We start from the raw sequence: 21,021 nt of genomic DNA, 5'->3' as shown, positions 1-21,021 counted from the left end.
TCACACCTTTTGATTTTTTTCATTTCTCCTGGGGTATGTGGAGATGTTTCACATTTTGTCCTTTTGTTCTATAGCATGACACTCAGGTGTCTTCTTCCTCCCGGTCATGACCAAATGTGACATTATATATATATATAAAACCTGGAAGAATGAGGGGTGTAAAGAACAGTTTCCGAAATCAGACCTGGGTTTGATACTGATTGTGTCACTGACTTGCTGTGTCTTATTAGGCCGTTAGCCTCTTTGAACCACAGTTTCATCATCTGTAATATGGGCCAGATCTTACTCCAAAGACTAAACTCAGAACGTGAGTCCCTGGTGAACAAAAAGTGCTCAATGTCTGCCTAATCGACAGACTGCTCTGAGGGTAATAGCGGATGATTTCAGTACATGTGCTATGCAGAGGACTGCTTTATGAAGTTTTATATCTAAATTAATTTGCCCCCGCAATTCTATTAAAAGTACTACTGTTACAACCCCATTCCGAGGAAACAAGTCATAAAGACGTTGAATAACTTGAGTAAGTAGCTACGTGGCATAGCCCAATATTCAAACCCAGGCAGTTTGGTACTTAACTTAAAAATTATGCAATGCCACCTCCCAAGGTGATAGAGTGCACGGGAAGTCCTTACCAGTGTAAGCGGATAGGAACTGCTCAAACTGGAGTAGTAATTTTCAGGCAATCGGTGTGTTTGAGGGGGCATGGGGCTGAACCGGAAGACCAGAGCCAGGAGACGAGCGCCAGGAGAACCACAACACCCACAAGGCTCCGCTCTTTCTCTGAGGCACTTCCGATTGGCTTCAGGCTCGGAGGCCGACCATTGGTTCTCGGGATGGCTTGGCGGGGATTGGCGGTGCAGGTTTTAGACGGATATGATTGCCGTCAGTCCCGCCTCAAACACTCGGAAGTAGTCTCCGGGAGGCCCATGTGTTGTGGTAAAGCAGAGAAACAGGAGTTGCTGTGGGAGAGGGGCTGGCTAAAGGGCTTAGGGCGGACTGACTCCCAGCGCCTCCCCGCCCACCGTCCCCACCAGTCGATTCTGACTCTTTGAGGGCTGTTTTTGAGCCCACGGGGCCTGAAGCTGACTGAGGGAGGTTCCCATTGCCTGCCGCCACCCAGATTGTGCCTCATGGAGTCCACCTTCAGCAGCCCTGCGGAGGCGGTGCTGCAGCGAGAGGCAGGCTCTGCCGGGCTGCGCACTCCACTTGGAGACCTGGACCGGGTGTACGAGCTGGAGCGAGTTGTTGGATTTGTCCGCGACCTGGGGTGTCAGCGGGTGAGGGCATGTTGGGGAGCGGATGGGTCTGCCAAAGGATTGGGATCTTGGGGTAATTTTGTGAGCCTGGGAATGGGGGGAGATGCTTCGCTGGGTGGAGGGGCTTGTTAGGTTAGGTCGGGACTCCCGGAAAGGTTTCGCTTGAAGACACCCTCGGTGCAGGAGAGGCTGTTCCTGACTCCATGGTACATGCTTACAGGTGGCCTTGCAGTTCCCTGACCAGCTATTGGGAGATGCTGGGGCCGTGGCAGCACGACTGGAGGAGGCTACCGGGTCGAAGATGTTCATTCTAGGAGACACAGCCTATGGCAGGTGTGAACTTGAGCTTGCGTATTGAGGGTGAGGTAGGGATCCAGGACTGATGGGCATTTCTCCTTTATGACAGTGTCTGGCCTCAGTAGCTTTGTTTCTCCTTCATGATGATGATTCCTTTCCTGATACTAGCTCTTCTTAGTGACACTGTCTTTTCATTTTATTTTTAATTGGAGGATGAGATGGTTAGATGGCATCGCCGACTCAATGGACATGGGTTTGGGTAAACTCCAGGAGTTTGTGATGGACAGGGAGGCCTGGTGTGCTGTGGTTCATGGGGTCGCAAAGAGTCGGACACAACTGAGCAACTGAACTGACTGAATAACTGCTGAACAATATTGTGTTCATTTCTGCCACACATCAACATGTATCAGCTGTAGTTTAACATACGTCCCCTTCCTCTTGAACGTCCCACTCAGCTCCCACGCTGTCTTTTCATAACATGGTTTTCTTTACTGACCACATTTTCCATTGATGACAGCAATACTTTTCTCAATGAGAACCTCTCTCCTGATGGTATCTCCCCTGCAGCTGCTGTGTGGATGTACTGGGTGCTGAGCAAGCTGGAGCTCAGGCCCTTGTACATTTTGGCCCTGCCTGCTTAAGCCCTCCTGCTCGCCCACTGCCCGTGGCCTTCGTCCTCGGTCAGCGATCTGTGGCCTTGGAGCTCTGTGCTAAGGCCTTTGAGGCCCAGAACCCAGACCCCACAGCGCCTGTGGTGCTGCTCAGTGAGCCAGCCTGTGCCCACGCCCTGGGTGAGGGTTTTGCCTGTGCATGCGGGTAGGGTGGGCTGACCAGTTTGTGCCTTAATTTCCCCATTTCAGTGCACTTCTGTGGAGTTCTCCACATGGGCTGGGCCCCAACCTCTCCTTTTGGGTCCCATTCAGTCTCCTGGGGATGAGGGGCATCCCATTTTACCAGGCCCCAACCCTGACACCACCTTCTTCTTCCAGAGGCCTTGGCCACCCTTCTGCGCCCACGGTATCTGGACCTGCTTGTCTCCAGCCCGGCTCTTCCCCTGCCAGCAGGCTCCCTCAATCCAAAGCCTGAGCCCCTGGAGCGTTTTGGGCGCCGCTTCCCTTTGGCTCCAGGGAGGTGTTTGGAAGAGTATGGTGCCTTCTATGTGGGGGGCTCTGAGGCCATCTCTGACCCTGACATTGACCCAGACCTAAGCCGGCTGCTTTTGGGCTGGGCACCAGGGCGGCCCTTCTCCTCCTGCTGCCCAGACACAGGCCAGACTCAGGATGAAGGTGTCCGGGCTGGGCGGCTAAGAGCACGTAGACGCTATCTGGTAGAGAGGGCCAGAGATGCCCGTGTGGTGGGGCTGCTGGCGGGCACGCTGGGTGTGGCTCGACACCGGGAGGCCCTGGCACACTTGCGGAACTTGACACAGGCTGCTGGCAAGCGTAGCTATGTGTTGGCCCTTGGGCGGCCCACGCCTGCCAAACTTGCCAACTTCCCTGAAGTGGACGTCTTTGTGCTGTTGGCCTGTCCTCTGGGTACTCTAGCCCCCCAGCCTTCTGGCAGCTTCTTCAGGCCTGTATTAGCACCATGTGAGCTGGAGGCTGCCTGCAACCCTGCATGGCCACCTCCAGGCCTGGCTCCCCACCTCACACATTATGCGGACTTATTGCCTGGTGAGTGGTGGGGGCACTGCCTAAGCTAAAAACACTTGGGGCATGAAGTTGGGGGGCCCATATGAATCCTTTTTTTCCCCTCCCTTCCAGGCTCTCCCTTCCACGTGCCCCTCCCTCCACCTGACTCAGAGCTGTGGGACGCCCCAGATGTGTCACTCATTACTGGGGATCTCCGACCCCCACCTGCCTGGAAGCCATCAGATGATCCTGGGTGCTCAGCGCTGACCCCGAAGCCCTCCCTGGAGCTGGCTGAGAGCAGCCCTGCAGGTGAGTGTGGCAGATCTCCACTCCCATCTGAACCCTTCCCCCCTGTTCAGGTCATTCAGCCTCAACCCCCTCCCTCTGCAGCCTCATTCCTTAGTTCCCGGAGCTGGAAAGGACTGCAGCCCTGCTTGGGTCAGACGCCAGTGACGGGAGCTGTAAGCGGAAGACGAGGAATTGCCATCGCCTATGAGGATGAGGGACACAGCTGATAACATGTGGGACCAGAGCCACAGGTGGACTTAAGACCTTTAGTGCTCCCTGCACCAACCTCACTCTTCTGCCAGGATCCTTGAAGGAGCCTCTCACTGAGGCAGCCCCTCAATGAGGACAGGGTCCAGCTCTGTCTTATCTTGTCCTTTCCTGGCACTGGCACAAGGCTTAGCCCATACTGGCTTGGTAAAGGTCTGTTGTTTGACTGACGAGGGAACAGCTTTAGGTCTTCCCTGAAGCCTCTGGGCCATCTGTTCTCCTGGGAGCAACCCAAGACCTCTGGCCAATCCAAGTTCCTGCTGTGCAGTTGAGGGTCTGTCTTTTTCAAAGGCAGGTGCTAGATGTTTTAGACCACGGTTTTTCAGCCTTGGCACTGTTGATGTTTTGGGCCAGATAATTGTTTGTGATGGGCTGTCTTGTGCATTGTAGGATGTTTAGCATCATCTCTGGTTTCTGCCCAATAGGTGCCAGTAGCATACCCCTCTCCAATTATAAACAGAAATGTCTCCAGATGTTGGTAAAAGTCCCCTAAGGGGGCAAAAGCATCCACAGCTGAGAATCAACTGGTCTACGCTTATGCTACACAATACATGTGGCTGTCAAACATAAATTTGAATTAAGATTAAAAGCTCAGTTTCTCAGTCACACTAATCATATTTCAGTACTCAGATAACCACATAAGAGGACAGCACAGCTAGAAGACATTTCTATCACTGCAGAAAGTTCTGCTGGGCACTGCTGGTCTACACTGACTCCAATTTGTTTCTCAGGGAGGTCACAGAAACTTGAATAAACCAGATAATTTTTCTCCTTGTTTTCTTTTTATTCATCAAATACTGCCAAGTCCTGAACAGGTCCTGTGGGTTGAGATCTGAATTATATTTGATAGGAGTCCTGTCCTCACAGTGTAGCTGAGAAGAGAGGCAGCTAAAAAGGCAGTTACCACAGGGTGAAGCAGTATTCTTTATGAGGAAGGAAATCCCCAGGGGCAGCTGGAGCCCAGAAGAGGCTTTTCAGAGAGAGTGTTACCTCAGCTGGATCTCTTGAAGGGGGAAAAAAAAAAAGAAGTAATGGAGTGAAAAGGACATTTGGACAAAGGGTACACCAAGCTCAAACACACAGGCATAGACCATCACTGTGGGTACTTCAAGCAAAGTGGAGTTGCTAGATCCTAAGGGTTTAGAGGGGTGAAGTGAAAATGACTCACCTTAGTTCTCTGCATTTGCTGAAAAATCTCGACATAGTGGCACTGTCCCCCTGGTGGCTCAAATGGTACAGAATCTGCCTTCAATTCAGGAAACTGGGGTTCAATCCCTGGATCGGAAAGATTACCCTGGAGAAGGGAATGGCTACTCATACCATATTCTTGCCTGGAGAATTCCATGGACAGGGAAGCCTGGCAGGCTACAGTCTAGGGTTCGCAAAGAATCAGACACAACTAACTAACACTGTCAGGGTGTTGTGATTTCTGCCTTCAAGGATTGCACAGTCTACTGGTAGAGGCAGTTCTGTAAACTGATCGTGGTAACTGGGAAAAGGTAAGCACCAGTTGTGTATTCTACAAATATGGATTGAACACCAGGGTGTGCCCAGCAGTGGAAATCAGCGGTGGGTTTAGGAATCCTTTCATGGTTGCTTACATTTTTGTGGTGGAGAAGACAATCAGAACAGTATGTAGAATGGTGATAAGGGCTATGGAGAAATATAAAGCTGGGAAGGAATGTAAGAGAAGGGGCTACAGTATTAAACAGGATGATCAGAGAAGACTTTTTGAAGGTGAACAAAGACTGAAAGAAGTTTTGAGTGAACCATGTGAATAATTAGAAGAAGCAGAGGGAACAAGTGCAATGCATTGAGGGTATGATGGTGTTCAAGAAATAGCCAGGAGGCCAGTGCAGCCACTGGAAAAGACCCTGATGCTGGGGAAGGTTGAGGGCAGGAGGAGAAGGGGACGACAGAGGATGAGCTGGTTGGATGGCACCATTGACTCAGTGGATGTGAGTTTGAGCAAATTCTGGGAGATAGTGAAGGACAAGGAAGCCTGGTGTGCTGTAGTCCATGGGGTCGCACAGTCAAGACTTAGTGACTGAACAACAGGGCAGCCAGAGGAGGGAGTTAGTAAGAAACTATTGGGCAACGAAATCAGGGTGAGAGGCCTGGTAGACCATTACAAGGACCATGGTTTTCATTGCGAGGGAAAGGGGAGCCACCGAGGTATTTGAGTGACATGATCTTACTAAAGTTATAGAAGCATCGCTAGGGTGGCGGGAGACCATAGAGCGGACGCATCCCCCTGCCTCTGGCTAGGGAAAGCTTCCTGTTAGAACGTATCTTAAGATCATTAGGTGTTGGCCGACCTTGGGGTGAGCACGAAGAAACGTGCTTCAGGCAGAGGAAACAGCATGAGCTCAGTGAGGGACGGAGCAGACACCCTCGCGAGCTGGGTGGGACGGTCAGGGAGGAGGCCCGCGAGATCAGCATTGGCTTGGAGACTAAGCTAGGGCGGCGGTGAGCAGGCTCGGGTGGAAAGCAGAGCCGGAGCTGGGTGGAGTGTCCGGGCGTACAAGAGGGAGCGGCCCGACCCTAGATGGACCGGCCAGGCAACGATCGAGGTATTCGGCAAGAAAGGTTTCGGGCCGCGAGACTACAATCACCACAATCCTCTGCGCCTGCAATTCCGGCGTCGCCAAATTCCTAGACCGCTGGCGACTGAGGGCCGGGACCGACGTAAGGTCACGTGACGCGCGGCCAGTCAGGTGACACCGCGGGGCGGGTCGAAGGGCTGCGGGGCGGACGGCGGACGCAGGGACGCGGTTTGAGCTTAGGCCCCCCCGACCCGCGTCCCGCCGTCTTTGCCGCCATGACGGGGCTAGTGCTGCTCTACTCCGGGGTCTTCGTGGCCTTCTGGGCCTGCCTGCTCGTCGTGGGTGAGGCCGGGCCCTGGAGGGCGGGGACGGCTTCGGGCGGAGCTGACCCGGCTGGAGCCCAGCGGGGAGGTGGAGTGTTAGGAATATTAGGTTCTGACGCGGGCTCGAATACCTCGGGCTCCTGGATTTGCCTCGCGTCTGTCTGGGCCCGTAACCCGGACAGAGGAGGCTGGTATCTGCAGCTGCTTGAGGAGGGCGCGGGCGGGGCTCGGTGGGGACCTCGAGCGATCGCAGCCCTGGTCCTCTTTTGTCACTGGGCTCCCTTCCCCGGCTTCCCGCGCCCTCCCTGTCTTGCGCCTGACGGGCCTCCCTGGGTCGCGAGCCAGCTGCTCCAGTTCCTCTTTTCCCGGTCGTTTTGCCTTCCCCCCACACCCACAGCGTGTTGAGTAAACAGCGGCTCAGACAGGGCTGGCTGCATCTGGTGGGGCCTGGCCCGAGCTATTGCTCCCTCCCCTCCAGGGTATTCACACCTCCTGGTGGCTCCCCGTGACGGGTCTCCGTCTGGGAGATGGTGTCACAGAGGGAGATAGGTTCTTGAGGGAATGACAGAAAATGGAGGCCTGAGCAGAGGAATCTGTATAGGCAGCTGTGCTTTCATTTTGGGGAGAGCCAAAGGACTCTCTTGACTTAGGTGTATGCAGACCTTTGGGAAGCTGGCCCATCTGCTGGGCAGCAACTTCTCGCCTAAGTTGTGGAGCTTCTGTCTAGAGAGCAGGCCCCTAACCCCGTTTTTCTCATTTCTGTAGGAATCTGCTACACCATTTTTGACTTGGGCTTCCGCTTCGATGTGGCGTGGTAAGGGAGAGGTTTCCCCTAGGAGCTTCTTTGATGCCTCCCCTCTCTGATCTGAATTCCTTCCCTCCCCACCTGCACCCACCCCCCAGCTGTCTGGGATTGTGGCCCTTTGGGAAACATGAAGTGTTCTGTTTCAGCATCCAGGACTGGAGGGGTCGGAGCGGGGTCGGGCTGGATTTTGTGCCCACTTCTCCATCAAGACTGACTTGTCTTTCCCCCTGTCTGCACACCAGGTTCCTGACGGAGACTTCCCCCTTCATGTGGTCAAACCTGGGCATTGGCCTAGCTATCTCCTTGTCTGTGGTTGGGGCGGCATGGTGAGTGTTGGGGTCATGGGACAGGAGAAGGGGCTGAATCATAGCAGGGGGTGTCATTGGGTTCTTAGTCATCATGGGGGCAGTGACAAGTTTGGGCTCTGCTTATTGGTTTCTTATTTGTCCATCAGGGGCATTTATATCACTGGCTCTTCCATCATTGGAGGAGGGGTGAAGGCCCCCAGGATCAAGACCAAGAACCTGGTCAGGTAAGTGTAGGACCCTCGTAAGGTTGTCAGAACCAAGTGGGAGCTGCCTGTGTATTTGACCTACCTTTCATGCTGCTCCTGACCGGCCTCCTGGGTCAGTAGGAGTGGGGGTGTCAGTAGGGGGAGAGGTGGTTGGAGACTCTCCAGGGAGGAAGGTTGGCTTCTTTCTCATCTCTTTCTCCTCTTTGCCCTCTAATCCCCCATTACCACTACCAGCATCATCTTCTGTGAGGCTGTGGCCATCTATGGCATCATCATGGCAATTGTCATTAGCAACATGGCTGAGGTATGGAAAACTAGGTGGGGTGGGTGTCAATTCCAGTGTGTTTTATATTGCTTAGTGATGGTGGGGGAGGGGGAGTGGAGTAGGGAGTGGTTTCTGATTATTTCTCTGCCTTCCTCAGCCTTTCAGTGCTACTGACCCCAAGGCTATTGGCCATCGGAACTACCATGCAGGTAGGTGGGTGTGTGAAGGCAGAAAACCCGGGCTTCACTGATGATTCCCCCTCCAGCGCACACCCCAGCTTAGACTCTTCATTTTGATATTCTTTGGCCTGCTTTGCAGAGTTGGGGTGGTGGCTGGTCCCATTAGTCCATGTTGGACCCTTGCCTTCTTTTCCCCCCCGTATCTGGTTTGATATCACTGCTCCCTTTCCATCCCTCCAGGTTACTCCATGTTTGGGGCTGGCCTTACAGTGGGCCTGTCTAACCTCTTCTGTGGAGTCTGCGTGGGCATCGTGGGCAGTGGAGCTGCCTTGGCTGATGCACAGAACCCCAGCCTCTTTGTAAAGATTCTCATCGTGGAGATCTTTGGCAGTGCCATCGGCCTTTTTGGGGTCATCGTTGCAATCCTTCAGGTGCTGAATCCCCCTGGGGAGCCTCTGTCCTTGTCCCCAGCCCAATCTCACCCTTCTTCTGGAGGAGCCACAGTGCTCCCTTCTACATCTGTAACCGTAAAACCTCTTAACAGCTTTCGCTGCCTCATTCCCATCTTCTGGTTTTCTCCTTTTGAAGCTTTCCATTTATTTCTGTCTTCAACATGGTATCACTGATAACATCTTTTTTGTCTGTTACATTGTTTCTATATATGAAAGACTTGGTCTCTCTTTTCCTCTTCTGTTATTTTTTCTGTCTTTGTAGTCTAGACCAGGTTGGGATCTTGTCTGTTGTGGTCCGTCCTGGTGTGTTTGACTGTATTGTCAGTTGGGCAGCATGTCTGAGATGTGTGTATCTTGTTTGTTGACAGTGTATGAGTGTGGCTAAGGATCAGCCTGAGGATCTTGAGTGTGACTGTGGGTGCCTGACTGAGTTGACTCTTAAGAGACTGGCATGTCCATATGCCACTTCTCTCCATCGAACCTTGTAGTTGTCTCTGGTCCCCATTCACTGTGTTTGTCACAGCATGTCCATCGTAGCCCAGTCATCTGCTTCTTGTGGTCTGGCCATCCTGCCATGGGTCTCATCTTCTGTCATATGTCATTGCCTAATCAATTTTTTTGTCCCTGCCTGATTTCTCCTTTTCTTCTTTTGCAGACCTCCAGAGTGAAGATGGGTGATTAGATGGTCTATGTGGGTGGGGCCGTGCCCCACTCGTATTTATTTGTGGTTCTCCCCGGGACAGCTGGAGCTGTGCCCCTTAGGCTTTCAGGGGGTTTGGTGTTTAGGGCCCTCCCTACACTCACTTCTCGCTGCCTGTCGACTTGGAGGGTCTGCCTGGCTGGATCATCTGTGTGGGGAGCGGGCTGTAGATGACTGTGCAGCTTTGCACCTGTGTCCCACCTCCACCTCCAACCCGTCTTCCCAGTGTTTGTGAAATAAACGTGGTATCGGTCTGGGTCAGTGCTGCTGCTTTTGCATTCCTTCGCCACCACCTTTCACAGAAGAAGGGTAAAGAGACCTGTAGGCCTCAACTTCATGCCAGCCTCTCTAGCTTTCCAGTTCATATACAGTGTCTGCTCTGGACAGCACTGGCTCCTGGGTGGGAAGGGAATGGTGCTGGGCCGGGCCTCTGTAGCTCTAACCCTCTTTATTGAAGGAGCAAGTCTGGGGGATATGGGCCCCTTGCTTGATTGTGGGAGGAGGTGACCAACCCCATGCCCTCCGGGCTTAGGTCAGCTTAGCCCCAGCTGTCTGCGTTTATTACTTGTTTCTCCCCTCGGGCATCCACCATTTCTACCTCTGGGGCCTTGGAACCCTTTAATTTATCTGTGTTCATCCCTGCAGCATCCCATGCCAGTAACTAGTTTGATCCCGAGTTCCCAGGGCTGTGCCCAGCTCCTCCCACGCCTGTCCAACGTCTTACCCAACCTCCTGTTCCCCTAGAAGCCCCTGTCACACACACTTCGGTTCACACCTTTACGCGTCCTGCCCAACTCACAGCCCTCTCCGCTGGCGGACCTTTTGATTCTGCTCCCATCGATGAGCCGACAAATTCCTGACCTCCCTGCCGAACTTCCAGGTGCCCTTTGGCTGAGTTCGCGCTCCAACCCAGATCAGACTCCATTCTTCCAAAACGGGTTTGACCCATCCACACCTTCTCCGGTTCGGAGCCCTTGGATGAGTCTGATCAATTTCGCCCGCCCCTCCCTGGTCCTTGGTACCCGCGGCCGCGCTCGGCGGCCAGCAGGGGCGGGCGTCGGAGGCGCGCGGCGGGGACGGGCGCGCTGGAGGCGGGGGCCGCGGGGACGCGCGCGCGGGCGCGCCGGCCGGGCCTGCCCCTCCGAGGCGCCGTAGCGCGGGAGGGAGGCGGCGGCGCTGTGGTCCGTCGGTCGGCGGGTCCGTGGGTCTGCCCGGCCGCCCGGCCCCGCCCTGCCCCCCGGGGCGGCTCGGCTCCATGGCCCGCGGCGGCGGCGGCGGCGGGAGGCGGCCTGGGGGCCGTGGGGGCCGCTGACCGGGAGGAGGAAGGCGGCGGGGCCGGGCCATGGGGAACGGAGCCGACCGCAGCCGCCGGAGCCCGGAATCCAACCGGAGCCGGAGCGGCGCCCCCTGCTGAGCCCCGAGCGCTGGGTGAGAGGGGGGCGCTCGCGGCCCCCAGCCCGGGGCCCCGAGATTCCAGACCCGGCCCCGCGAGGGGAGCCCCGAGCGCGGCCCCGAGATCCCCGCCCAGGACCCGGTGAGAGGCGCTGTCGGCCAGACCCCGGCCTGGCATCACCCCACCCTACCCCCACCCCTCGGCTCCCCGCGTCCCCCTCGGGCTCCTTTGCCCGTCCCCAGCCAGCCTCCCTTATTGTCCTCGCTCACCCCGGCCTCGTGGCGTGGGGAGGCGCTCCACTTACGTCGCCCCTTTGCCTCGGCCCCCAACCCACATCCTCTCCCCCAAGCCCCCTCCCCCCCCCCACCAGGCTCCACACCCACCCGGTCTTCGCTGCTTCCCGGTCCAGGGGTGCCACGTGTTCAGGCCACTCAGGCTTCCAGCCCCGCCCAAACTCACCTCGTAGCCTGACCGGCAGCCTGACCCCAAAACCCGTGACCCGGAGGGAGTGGTGGGAGTGTTTGCACGTGGGTCGGGGTGTTGTGAGCTGCCAGGGAGCCTGTCTGTGTGACACTGTTGAGTCCAGGAGCGCGGCTTTGTTTGTGAGTGGGTGACTCGGTGCATTATGTTACTGTCACCCAGGCGTGTCTGTGACTCTATGTAGTTCTCTGTGTATCTGAGTGCAGCTACAGTGTATCTGACTGTAGCTGGGACCCAGGGTGTTTGTGTGGTTGTGGGATAGATACTGTGTATCTGAGGGAGACTCAGCCTGCTCTCTGAAGCACTGCCAGAAGTGCCCCCAGAAGTGTTCCTGCTGTGGGACCCCCAGTTAGAGCCATGGCCCAGGCAAAACCCTCTCCTGATACGTTGTCTCCAAGGGCCCAAGCATTTTCCTTCCTGGGAATCAGAACCAATCCTTGAGGTCTTATGGGAGGGCTGTCCTGGGCCCCATCCTGTCTTTTTACCTCTTGCTCTAGAGGGAAGTGATCCCATAAACTTATCTTGTTCAAATTTGGGCCACCTGCATGCTCAGGGCCACTTCCCAGCCTGCTCCCAGATGGCCTGGCCTACTCGCCACTGGGACCTGACCAAAGAAATCACTGCCCACCCCCAAGTTCCAGGAGGACTAAATGAAGTCGAGTACAAAGTGCTCTGGCATGGTAAATACTCAGTAAATGCTCTCCTTTTCTTGGACCAGGACTTCTGGGTTGAGGATGCTGGCCTGTGGGCATTTGTTCTCTGGGGCACAGAGAACCTGTGTGGGTCTGTACATAAGTGTGTTTCTGTGTTCAGATATGAGCTGGTGTGATCAGAGGTCACGTGCCCCATGATCCATGGTGGGAGTGGGGGGTGAAGTTGAGTAAGAAGGGCACTTACCCAAGTGTGAGGGTAGGTGAGGCTCTCCATGTGTATGTGTGTCAGTGAGGATGAGGAAGGAAAGCGTGTGTGGGTTAGTACTCTAGTGTGTGAAGATGCATGAGTAGTGAGTTGTCAGGGACCCTGTGTGTATGTATTTACAGGTAGAATTTGTCAAAGGGTGTGAGCAGGTAAGTGTGAGGATGCACCTCTAAGAATGGGAGCAGTGCACAGGAGGTGGGTGGGTGGCCCTGCCCCTCTGGCCCTGACCTGCTGGGTATGTCTCTCTCCCACCCCTGCTCAGGCCGGCAGCCGGATGCCCGGGCCCATTGGGCGGGCCGGCGGCCGCCTGCGGGATGAGCAGACTGCTGGGGGGGACGCTGGAGCGCGTCTGCAAGGCCGTGCTCCTTCTCTGCCTGCTGCACTTTCTCGTGGCCGTCATCCTCTACTTTGACGTCTACGCCCAGCACTTGGCCTTCTTCAGCCGCTTCAGTGCACGCGGCCCCTCCCGTGCCCTCCACCCGGCCGCCAGCAGCAGCACCAACTGCTCTCGGCCAAACGCCACTGCCCCCAGCTCGGGGCTCCCCGAGGCTCCCAGCGCCCGGCCCGGCCCCACGGCTCCTGTCCTGCCACCCTGTCCTGACTTGCCGCCCGGCCTTGGTGAGCCTGCAGGGTGGGGCTTGCCTCTGGGGTGGGCCGAGGTCTGGGGGAGTGGAGTCTTGGCCCCCGGGGCCGCCACAGGTGTTGTGTGTTGGCAGAGGGCTATTCCTGGGATTCCCTGGCCCACCCCAGGTGGAGGGAGGGGCCTGGCGTCCTTGGGTTCTGATGAAGACCTAATTCCCGCCCCTGTCCTGCCTGCAGTGGGCCGACTGCTGATTGAGTTCACCTCACCCATGCCCCTGGAGCGGGTGCAGAGGGAGAACCCAGGTGTCCTCCTCGGTGGCCGCTATACACCACCTGACTGCACCCCAGCCCAGACGGTGGCAGTCATCATCCCCTTTCGACACCGGGAACACCACCTGCGCTACTGGCTCCACTATCTGCATCCCATCCTCAGGCGACAGCGACTACGCTATGGCATCTACGTCATCAACCAGGTGTGTAGCCGCAGCCTCCAGGCTGATCACCGGCCACCAGGGGACCCGCGAGCACCTGTGGGTGAGGGGGCCATGTGCCTGTTGGTGCATCTGTGGGGTTGGGGGCATTCACGGATGCCTGAATAGTTGTGTGGGCACGCGATGTACATGTGGGGGTCCGTGTATGTCACCGCGTGCATATGTGGGTTTGCACGTGCCTTCAGGGGATTGCATACATACGTGTTAATGGTGGTGGACACACTGCCAGGTGTGTGGGTGAGCGCCATTGTTTACCTTTGGTAGGCCCCACCCCATGGTGCTGCTGGCTTAGGGTACACAGGCTGTGAGATAGTGAGGGCCCTGAGCAGAGAGAGTTAGACCTGAAAGAGGGATCAAGACTGCCTTAGGGCCAAGTGCTGAGCACAGCTGAGATCCAGGAATTCAGCTCAGGCTCCAGGCCCTCCCCCGTGGACCTGGCTGGGGCTGGCTGCTGGGGCCTGGAGAAGGTCTGATACAGACCCTCCTCCTCACAGAGAATTCCCAGACTTGAACTTGGATCCCTTTAGACTCCAGGATGGTGGCGTGTGCCTGGAGTAGGACCAGGGAGCTATGGAGCCACCAGGCGGCCGGTTTAACCCCAGGGTGGGGAAGCGACCATTGAGATGGGTCTTGAGGGATGAATGGGCATCAGCCGGTGGCGGGACTGGGGAAGGCAAGCATTCTAGGCAGAGGGACAGAGGAGGCCCCAGGCCCCAGTGAGAGAACTGGTCTCACGTGTTCAGGAACTGTCAGCTGAGGAGTGGGGTCCCACATGCAGGATGGGTAGCAGAGATGAGGTTGGAAGGGCTAGTGGAGGCCACATCCACAAGGGTCCTAGGAGTCATCTCAAGCAGTTGGATTCCAGTGTGAAAGTGATGGGGCGCCGTTGTGTGGTTTTTGGCCATGCTGGGTCTTGCAGGGGCACCTCGGGCTCTCTAGTTATGGTGTGGGCTCCAGAGTGTGTGGCCTCAGTAGCTGCAGTTCACAGGCTTAGTCGGGATCCCCACGGCATGTGGGATCTTAGTTCCCAACCAGGGATCGAACCCACGTCCCCTACACTGGAAGGCAGATTCTTAACCACTGGACCACCAGGGAGTTCCCATAGTGGGGTTTTAGGGAGAGGGTAATATGTATCTGTGCTTATTAGAAAGATTGCTTTGATGGCATGTGGACAATGGGATGGAAGGGGAGCCAGGAGGTTGGGCACCTGGTTAGGAAGAGGCTGCTATGTTCAGGATAGAGGTGGTGAATGTGCCTGCGAGTTGGGCAGGAGTCGTGCGGATGAGAGGAGAGACGTGATACAAGTATCTGAGAGTAAAGGGAGGGGCCAGGACACCGTGAGGCTCTCTGTCTTGACTGCTGGCCCTGTGTATGGTTGCACTCGTGAGATGGGAACACAGGATCTGGGCCGGGTCTGGGGGAGAATGTGTCTTTTTTGCACTTGATGAATTTAAGTGCCTGGGGGAAGTATAAGAGGAATGTTCAGGCATTTGGACAAATGAACTGGCCTAGGAGTGAAGTCTGAGGTGGAGAGGGATCTGGGAGCCACCAGTATATAGGTGGTCCCTAAAACCAGCCGTGTCCAGCCTGCCTGGGGTGGGGCCTGGGAACTGAGAGGAGAAAGCCAGCATGTAAGGAATGGGTGGAGAAAGAGAGACCACAGAGGCTGCGAGGGTTGGCCAGAAAGGTTCGAGGAGACCCAAGAGAACTTGGTGTCCCAGCACCCAGGAATAAGCGTCAAGAAGGCAGCATGGCAGCTGCGTGAGCGCTGCTGGGGGAGTAAGGAAGGATGTAGACCGAGAAGCGTCCAGTGGATTTAGCAACAAGGTGGGCCCAGCGAGAGCCATTTCAGGGGCATGGTGGGGGCGGAAGCAGATTGCAGTGGGTTGCAGAAGGAATCAGATCTGACAAAATGCAAGTAGCCAATTGGAGACAACTCTTTATTAAAAAAAAAAAAAAACTCTGCTGAGAAGGGAAAGCAAAAGGTATGGTGGGGGTCTAAAGGAAGGGCTTTCTTTGGAAGGGAGAGAAATGGGCATGTTTATGAGCCCTGTGGGAGAAACCTAGGGCTCCTGGGTGGTGAGAGAGGTTAGGAAGGAGTGCAGATGGAGAAAATAGACCATTGCTCCAAGGGCTAGTGGGAGAGAAGGTTCAGGGCAAGGAGGAAAGAGAGAAGGTGGGGCCAGGCTGTTCAGGGTCCAGGGGAGCAGCTCCTGCCCTCTTGGGCTCCGGTTGGCTGGTAGGTTGGCTGGTAGGGAGGAGGGGCTACTCCTCCTCTCCTCCCAGGAGAGCCCACTTGAAGACCAGGAGGCTTTCTGGCTCCAGCCTGGAGATCATGGGTTGGAGCAGGGACTTCAGGAGCCAGCCAGCTCCTTCCATGAAACCCTCCTTCCTCTGGCCAGAATTCAGAGTGTGGGCATGCATGGCCAGGAGACCAACCTCAAGGAGACTTGATCCCACAGCCCCATTTCTTGGGGGACTCCAGGCTCATTATGCTTATCATTTTGTCGGGGAGACAAGTGAATTGAGCTTGGTCCCAGAGGCCGCCCAGGGAGTTGGATGTAGATCTGCAAGAGCCAGAGGGGACAGGTGACTCAGTCCACATGGTCTCTGCATCTGAGATGCTGGCCATTTGGGGACATTCTTTGTTCATTTCACTCCATGACATGCTCAGTAGGGAAGCAGTGTGCTCAGGGCCGCTCATCTTTAAGATCCTCACTGGCACAGAGAAGATGCCTGGCACCAAGGACAGGGCCGAGGGGCATGATTGAAGGAATGAATGAAACGAGAGCCCTAAATTGTAACCGTTTGAGTGGACCTGGCATAAGTGAAGCACAGGGGAGGGAATGAGTAATTATACTGGGGCAGGGAGGTTTGCTAACAGAGTTCTTTCCAGACATGAATTTGATAAGTGGAGAAGGAGAGCATTCCAGACAGGGGCAACTGCTCACACTGAGGCCTGGAGGCAGGAAAGAGTCTGGCATGTTCTGGGGTTGTGGAGAAATATAGTATAGCTGGGCTTGGGGGGGTCTGAGGTCATTGACCAGAGAGGAGATGGAGCCAAATTCTAAAAGGCTTTGCAAAGCTAGGTCTAGGATAAAGAGCTGGATTTGATCCCGAGAGTGCAGAGGCCCCAGTGGAGGATGAGTTGATGGGTAGTGCTAGGTCTGCAGGAACCACTCTGGACAGTGGTAAAGTGGCAGATGCTTCCAAGTCTCAGGCCCAGGGCCGACCTGTCTCCTCTACCAACCCCAGCACGGTGAGGACACCTTCAACCGGGCCAAGCTGCTCAACGTGGGTTTCCTAGAGGCGCTCAAGGAGGACTCCACCTACAACTGCTTCATCTTCAGTGACGTGGACCTGGTCCCCATGGATGACCGCAACCTGTACCGCTGTGGTGACCAGCCCCGCCACTTTGCCATTGCCATGGACAAATTTGGCTTCCGGTGAGGGCTCCCTTCTCTGCTGGACCCAGGCCTCCCCAGTCCTGCCCCGGCCATCATTCCCAGCCCCCTTCCCCCCCTTGTTGCCAGACCTCTATCTGGAATCCCCTCAGGCCCCTCATTGACGCATGTCTTCCGTGTCCCAGGCTGCCCTATGCCGGCTACTTCGGAGGTGTGTCGGGCCTGAATAAATCCCAGTTCCTGAGAATCAATGGCTTCCCCAACGAGTACTGGGGCTGGGGTGGTGAGGATGACGACATCTTCAACCGGTGAGTGGGCAGGGGGTGGGGAGTCGATGGGGTGTGGATGGTGGGCACAGACCAGGCGGGGCTCTTCGCCCATCCTGGTGCCCACTCCAGCCCGGCTGTCCCTGACCCCAGGATCTCCCTGGCTGGGATGAAGATCTCGCGTCCTGACATCCGCATAGGCCGCTACCGAATGATCAAGCACGACCGGGACAAGCATAACGAGCCCAACCCTCAAAGGTGACCCCCCCAGCGCCCTCAACCCCAGCCGTCCTGGCCCCTTACCCCATAGAGGTGATGTCCCAGTGCTGCTGATCCCCAGAGGTGATCCCACGGCCCCTCACCCTTGACTCCTGAGATGACTCCCGGCACCCCCCACCCTGGTCCTTAGTCCCCAGCTCAACTCTCACCCCTGGCCTGATTCTGCAAGTGATTGAAATTTAAAGGTGGGGCTCAAATTGTCACTGAGTAACTTGCATTCCTCTTGGGCCCTCACAGACCTCACTCCAGCCTGAACAGATAGGACAAGAGACAGCGGACCCAGGGCACAGCTCCAGGGCCTAGGGACCCAACAGAGATTGCCCCAAGCAGTGTGGGGTGGCAGGAGTGGAAAGACACTGCTGAGCCCTCTGAGATTGAATAGGTGGCTAGTCTCTGAGGAGGAAGCCACATTGATGTCTTAATGGTGACTGGGAGAAATGCCTGAGGGCATGTGAGATGGGTGGTAAAGGGCAGGAGGCGTGTTAGGGGATCCAGAGCACTCAGACCTAATCCCAGCTGGGCAGCTTTTGTGAAGTTCAGTCTAGGGAGGGAGACCAACAGATACAGCACAAGGTAGTCAGGGCAAGGTGCTGTTCTGGCAGAAGAGGGAGTGATGGTGGGAGGCTTCCTGGAGGTTGTTCAGTCGCCAAGTTTTGTCCGACTCTTCGTGACCCCATAGACTGCAGCATGCCAAGCTTCCCTGTCCTTCACCATCTCCTGGAGTTTGCCCAAGTTCATGTCCATTGAGTCGGTGATGCCATCCCACCATCTCATCCTCTGTCGCCCTCTTCTCCTGCCCTCAATCTTTGCCAGCATCAGGGTCTTTTCCAATGAGTCAGCTGTTCACATCAGGTGGCCAAAGTACTGGAGCGTGGAGTATTCCTGGAGGAGGTGATGGTAAACTAGAGTTTGAAAAGAGTTATTCATTCTACAAATATTTGTCACACACCTACCTTGGGTACAGTACTGTATTCACCAGGCTGATGGAGGAGGCTAGTCTGGATAAAAAGAATCAGATGTGTAGGAGTCTGGAATGTGTGCGTCCATTGTATACGCTGAGAGCTTGAAACTCTTCATTATTACATTCTGAAGGCTGGGAGTGACAAGAGGGGGGTCACTGCTGATCCCAGGTTGGGAGTTTCAGTTTTGTCCCAGGGGTGCTGGAGAGTCATGGAAGAACTTTCATGTGGGGAAGGGATGGGACCACATTTGGGTTTGGAAGGACCACCCTTTGAGTTTGAAGAAGCTGGCAGAGCTGCTGAGTGGAGCAGGAGGAAAGTAAACCAGGCTCAAAGGAATCAGTGGAGCCCAGGGGGTTTGCTGCATGTGAAACTGGCATGCACCCACCAGACCAGTAGGATGTTCTGCTCTGAAGCCAGGATGTCAGAGCAGGGAGGGAGGTGGCCGTACTGATGTAGGGTTGATATTTGGCAGAAGCATGAAGTACTGGGCATCCAGGGAGCTGATAAAAAAGCAGTTAAGTTAAAAACTATGGTGAATAGGGAAGGGATGACAGGCTGGGAGAAGAGGGGCTTTGGGGTATCTGAGGGGGAGTACTCAAGTGTTGGACTGGCTCCAGAGAGGGATCTGAACTGAGCCAAGAAGGATGGAGAGGATCAAAACAGTTAGGATGAGGGTGGCAGTGGGGCTCTAGAAGCACAGGCCAGGGGACCATGTCTAGGTGCCATCCTTGGTTAGTGATATCTGCATGGCCAAGATAGCAAGATGTTTCTGGCTTAAGGAACTCTGTGGATGCTGGTTTCATCTAGCTGGTTGCTTTTGCCTCAGATCTAGGAGTTCTCCTGGATTCTTCTTGCTCTCGCCCTACATATCTGGACCATCAGCAGGTCTTATCAGTGCCACCCCTGAAAGGTGTCTGAGCCGGTCCGCTTTCCCCTATACCTCTGCACTAGTGCATCCTCTTTGTAGTTTATGTTCCCTGGCCCTCCCTTTCCCAGACTGGGCTAAAAATCCCTGTGTTTTTTCACTCAGAATAAAAAGCTGTTTCCTCTGACTTACAGAGGCCTGCCCATACATGTTCTAACCTCCCAGCTAATCTTATTCTGGGTTTTCTCCTTGGCCCATTAAGCTCTAGGAACTCTGCTGTGCAAATTCTCATTTTCAGTTTAGGGTCAGCCTATGCTTTTACCTCTGCCTGGAAAGCTTTTCCTCTGCTGTCAGCTTGATGGCTCACACCCACCCCTTCCACGGCAGTCACCCTGTCTGCGTTTCCCTCTGCTGTCTCCCTCAGTACTCCGGTGTCTTCCTTGTCTATTACTTGTCTGCCCTAGTGGTATAGACTTGCCATGAGAGGAAGGACTTTGCAGTTCTGTTCATGGCTGTGACCTTGGTGCTTAGAGAGGGCCTGGCACACGGGGACTGCTCAATAAATAGATGATGAAGGCGTGATTAAAGGATGAGGAACAGAGAAGGTGGCACAGAGATGGTGGGTGTGGGGAGTAAAGATGATGCATACAATATAGGACACGTTGTGTTTGAGGTGTCTGTGGGGTGCCCTGTGTCTAGGTCTGCGATGAGAGAAAAATTGGTTAGCGTGTCATGATTCTGGACTGAAGGGGGTGAGATCTCTGTTTTGAGGGTTGTTGCAAGAGCCAAAGGCAGGTGGAGGGGGTAGCAAGGGGAACTGAGTCACCCCAGGAAGAAGCTGGGAGGGCGTGAGCCTTGGCCCCAGTGATCCCTACTGGGTTCGGTGGTGAGCCCTGATCTAGACCCACTTCTATCCTGTCTAGGTTTACCAAGATTCAAAACACGAAGCTGACCATGAAGCGGGACGGCATCGGGTCAGTGCGGTACCAGGTCTTAGAGGTGTCTCGGCAGCCACTCTTCACCAATATCACAGTGGACATTGGGCGGCCCCCTTCATGGCCTCCTCGGGGATGATACCAGTGGACAAAGGCTCCCAGTGCCAAGGATTGCCTGTCAGAGGACTGACCTACAGCCTGGCTGGCAGTTGCTCTGTGGTGGATCCCCCAGGACTGAGACTATGGGCTCTGTTTTCTGAGGGTCTTCAGTAGGCACCCCCCAGCTGCACTTGGAAGTTTCAGAACCTACTTTGGGGGAGCTTCCATCCTGGGCAGGCCCCTCAAGGGTGGCCGTCTCTGGGGTCAACCCCTCCTGCTCCTCCCTCCCCAGTTCAGCTCCCCTCACTGTCAGGGTTGGGTCAACCCCTGCACTGCCTCGCCGAGTGGCCTGGGCCAGGTCACTCCACCTCTCTGTGCCTCAGTTTCCCCCCCTTGAGTCCCCTAGGGCCTAGAAGAGTGGGAGGTATGACTAGGGGGCAATGTTGCTTCCAGGGGGAATTCTCAGACCTGAGGATCCCCCACACTCCAAGGGGAGGGGAAACCTTTTTCACTCAACATTGTAGGGGGCAAACTCTGGGGCACCCCCTGCTGAGGAGCAGCCCCAGGAGGGGACCAGAGGGGGTGCTGTGTTGCTGCCTGGGATCTTGGAGTTGGGCTTTGCATGGGGGCGGATGGGGCTTGGATCAGTTGGGTTCCAGCCCCACCCCGCCTCTTAGAGAGAAGGCAGTAGCCCCAGGACCGGCTCGTGTTTGTACATTGCACAGAAACTTGTGTGGGTGCTTTAGTAAAAAACGTGAATGGAGAAGCCCTTTGTCTGTTTGGGGATGGGGATCTGGATCCCTAACCCCGGATCCTGGTGTGTT

General features: G+C 55.5%; 3 protein-coding genes and 1 long non-coding RNA gene across 7 annotated transcripts; 3 read left to right on the top strand and 1 right to left on the bottom strand.

Annotated features, from left to right (window-relative positions):
- Positions 1-894: 894 nt before the first annotated feature.
- On the top strand, positions 895-4,508 carry DPH2 (diphthamide biosynthesis 2). The gene is made up of 6 exons (XM_043878406.1): positions 895-1,277; positions 1,477-1,589; positions 2,121-2,344; positions 2,543-3,226; positions 3,317-3,493; positions 3,575-4,508. Exons 1-6 carry the CDS (start codon positions 1,131-1,133, stop codon positions 3,697-3,699), a joined length of 1,470 nt encoding a protein of 489 aa, XP_043734341.1. The 5' UTR covers positions 895-1,130; the 3' UTR covers positions 3,700-4,508.
- A 102-nt stretch (positions 4,509-4,610) lies between these two features.
- LOC122678020 lies at positions 4,611-6,346 on the bottom strand. Its single transcript, XR_006335986.1, has 3 exons — positions 6,058-6,346; positions 4,908-5,033; positions 4,611-4,742 (listed from the first exon to the last, which is right to left on the bottom strand). It is a non-coding gene; the product is annotated as an uncharacterized LOC122678020 (long non-coding RNA).
- Positions 6,347-6,443: 97 nt separating this feature from the next.
- On the top strand, positions 6,444-9,784 carry ATP6V0B (ATPase H+ transporting V0 subunit b). The gene is made up of 8 exons (XM_043878442.1): positions 6,444-6,627; positions 7,374-7,422; positions 7,656-7,739; positions 7,868-7,945; positions 8,162-8,231; positions 8,350-8,401; positions 8,612-8,802; positions 9,479-9,784. The coding sequence occupies exons 1-8, from the start codon at positions 6,561-6,563 to the stop codon at positions 9,503-9,505; spliced, it is 618 nt and encodes a 205-aa protein (XP_043734377.1). The 5' UTR covers positions 6,444-6,560; the 3' UTR covers positions 9,506-9,784.
- An 846-nt stretch (positions 9,785-10,630) lies between these two features.
- Positions 10,631-20,960, top strand: B4GALT2 (beta-1,4-galactosyltransferase 2). 4 transcript variants are annotated; one of them, XM_043878409.1, is made up of 8 exons: positions 10,837-10,951; positions 11,950-12,076; positions 12,577-12,932; positions 13,134-13,369; positions 16,643-16,833; positions 16,977-17,099; positions 17,211-17,315; positions 20,087-20,960. In XM_043878409.1, exons 3-8 carry the CDS (start codon positions 12,629-12,631, stop codon positions 20,235-20,237), a joined length of 1,110 nt encoding a protein of 369 aa, XP_043734344.1. In that variant the 5' UTR covers positions 10,837-10,951; positions 11,950-12,076; positions 12,577-12,628; the 3' UTR covers positions 20,238-20,960. The 4 variants fall into 4 exon arrangements, with proteins under 4 accessions (XP_043734342.1, XP_043734343.1, XP_043734344.1 ...); XM_043878410.1 differs by having other exon boundaries at positions 10,937-11,057; XM_043878407.1 differs by lacking the exon at positions 11,950-12,076 and having other exon boundaries at positions 10,631-11,057.
- The last annotated feature ends 61 nt before the right edge of the window (positions 20,961-21,021 follow it).

This window comes from Cervus elaphus, chromosome 20 (genome assembly GCF_910594005.1).
Source record: "Cervus elaphus chromosome 20, mCerEla1.1, whole genome shotgun sequence".
Taxonomy (NCBI): Eukaryota; Metazoa; Chordata; class Mammalia; order Artiodactyla; family Cervidae; genus Cervus; species Cervus elaphus.
The sequence above is the reverse complement of the archived record's forward strand: the minus strand, read 5'-3'. Positions and strand labels throughout refer to the sequence as shown.